A 2299-nucleotide genomic window follows, 5' to 3' on the forward strand; every position below is an offset into this window, starting at 1 on the left:
GCTGTGTCGTGCTGACCTAGTTAGTTTGCACGCTCCGAAGCGTGGCACCAGCTCCAGGCAGGAGATGGAAGGGCGGTGAAGTGGTTGGCTGTGGAGACACCCTGCAAGGTCCCTGCAAAGAGCAGAGGGTTCCTGCAACCCACCTGTGATGAAGGGAACCTGAAGAGGAGGCTGTGCTGGGCGCTGTGTGTTGTCCTCTGTGTTGTCCAGAGCTGTGGAGCTCTGTAGCTCTTCTGCTGGGATGTCAGGACCAGGTGGCCAAGAAGGCCAAAGGCATCCTGGCCTAGATCAGCACTAGTGTGGCCAGTAGAACCAGTGAAGATCTCTCCCCCCTGAGTGTACTTCCATCCCCTGATTACTGCTGGGGTGAAACCAATCCCCAACAGCCAAGCATCTCCTCTGGCCAAGAGCTCCATCCCAACGTGAGCTACGGAGCTCAGTCCCCTCACAAGGTTTAAAAAGACCAACTTTATCATTAATTTGTTTGTTTGTTTATTTATTTTAAATTACAGACAGGCCGAATCGAACCAAACTACCCCAAAGTTTGTGGTCACCAAGGCAACGTGCTGGACATCAAGTGGAATCCCTTCATTGAGAACATCATCGCGTCATGCTCCGAAGACACCTCGGTGAGCTGCGATGCTTCGGGCTGGCACCTCCCAGCTCCTGGCACCCTCCTGCCTTTGATTTAGGTGCAGGAAGGGACACTGGGGGGTCAGGAATGGAGAGGGGGTCAAAGATAGATGCAGAGAAACAGGCAAATGGTGCCAATCCCCAGCTCCTGTGTTGGTGGTGCAGGGGCTGTGGCTGGTGGCCAGCTCCTCTGCTGTCCCCACTGTCACTTATTGTCACAGCGCTGCTCTTTCTGCCTCCCCCGCTGCAGATAAACCCTACAGCTGTGCACAAAAAGCTCTTTTTTGTTGTTGTTGTTTTGTTGGGTTTTTTCCCAAGCCCAACAGCACTGTTATTATCAGTCCTTCTTGCTCTCAGGGACCTCAGGGGCTGCCACTGCTCTCGTGGCTCGATCCAGCGAGTGATACCAGCAAAAAACCATTTTGCAGGCTGGGAATAATGACTCAGGTCATCTTCATGGAGCTGTTATCTTCATCCTCCTCATTTTTATTCTCTGGACTCAAACAAGTCCATCCCAAAGGCTGTATCCTAAAGGAAGAGGTCTTTTCCCTGGAAGAGCAGGAAGAGCAGCCACAGCTTCTCTGGGCAACCTGGGCCAATGTCTCACCAGCCTCTGGGTGAAAAAATTTCCTCCTAATAACTGACCTCAATCTCCTCCCTCAGCACCACATCTACACACCTTTTAAGCACCTCCCTCAACATCAACACACACCAGATTTCATGGACAATTATGGCAGGAACGATGTTTTTCACCCAGGTTGTCCCTGCTGCTGGCAGAGGGGGGATGCCCCCAGCACCACTGCTTCACCTTCATTGGGTTCTTCTCCTTGGCACCCACATTCCAGGGGTGAACCCATTGCCTTTTTTTTGGGGTTACCTTTCACCCCCATGCTTGCTAATGGCACAGACTCTCCATGCTCTCCCCTGCTCTCGCAGGGGACTGGATCAACCTCAGGACATCCATTAGGGTGCAGGATGAGGCCGCTGGCATTGTGGCATCATGAGGATTCAGCAGCTCAGAGCTCCCCTTGGATGGATGTCAAGGTCCTCATGGGGCTCCCAACCCCATCCTGATGCCTGTCCCATCCCATAGGTCCGGATCTGGGAGATCCCAGAGGGTGGACTGAAGAGGAACATGACAGAGGCTGTCCTGGAGCTGTATGGACACAGCCGGCGCGTTGGCCTCGTCGAGTGGCACCCCACCACCAACAACATCCTCTTCAGTGCCGGCTACGACTATAAGGTGGGCTTCATTTGGCACGAGCAGCAGCTGCTGGGCAGCCCTGTCAGGATGGAAAAGGCTCTGTAGGTGATGAGGGGCAATTTCAGCTAAAATAGGAGATATTAAAGACACCCAGAGAAGATGAGGAGGTTGCACGAGGGATGGGTGGTCTCCAGGAGTGCAGACACCAAGGCAACCTCCCCCTCTTCCTGCAGGTCCTCATCTGGAATCTGGACATCGGGGAGCCTGTGAAGATGATCGATTGTCACACAGATGTCATCCTCTGCATGTCCTTCAACACCGACGGCAGCCTCCTGGCCACCACCTGCAAGGACAAGAAGCTGCGGGTGGTGGAACCGCGCTCGGGCAGGGTCCTGCAGGTGCAGTGCTCGTGTTGGGGTGCTGGGTGGGATGGGGGGGGTTAGAAATGAGATCTTGGGGAGG

General features: G+C 54.2%; 1 protein-coding gene across 1 annotated transcript; it reads left to right on the forward strand.

The window, feature by feature from the left end:
* Positions 1-512: 512 nt before the first annotated feature.
* On the forward strand, positions 513-2235 carry LOC104527670 (coronin-2B; the record flags this gene model as incomplete). The annotated part of the gene is made up of 3 exons (XM_010171454.1): positions 513-629; positions 1727-1876; positions 2071-2235. Coding segments are annotated over 3 exons (432 nt in total), but the record flags the coding sequence as incomplete, so codon positions are not given.
* Between the last annotated feature and the right edge of the window lie 64 nt (positions 2236-2299).

This window comes from Antrostomus carolinensis, unplaced genomic scaffold (assembly GCF_000700745.2).
Source record: "Antrostomus carolinensis isolate BGI_N321 unplaced genomic scaffold, ASM70074v2 scaffold38967, whole genome shotgun sequence".
Lineage (NCBI taxonomy): Eukaryota > Metazoa > Chordata > Aves > Caprimulgiformes > Caprimulgidae > Antrostomus > Antrostomus carolinensis.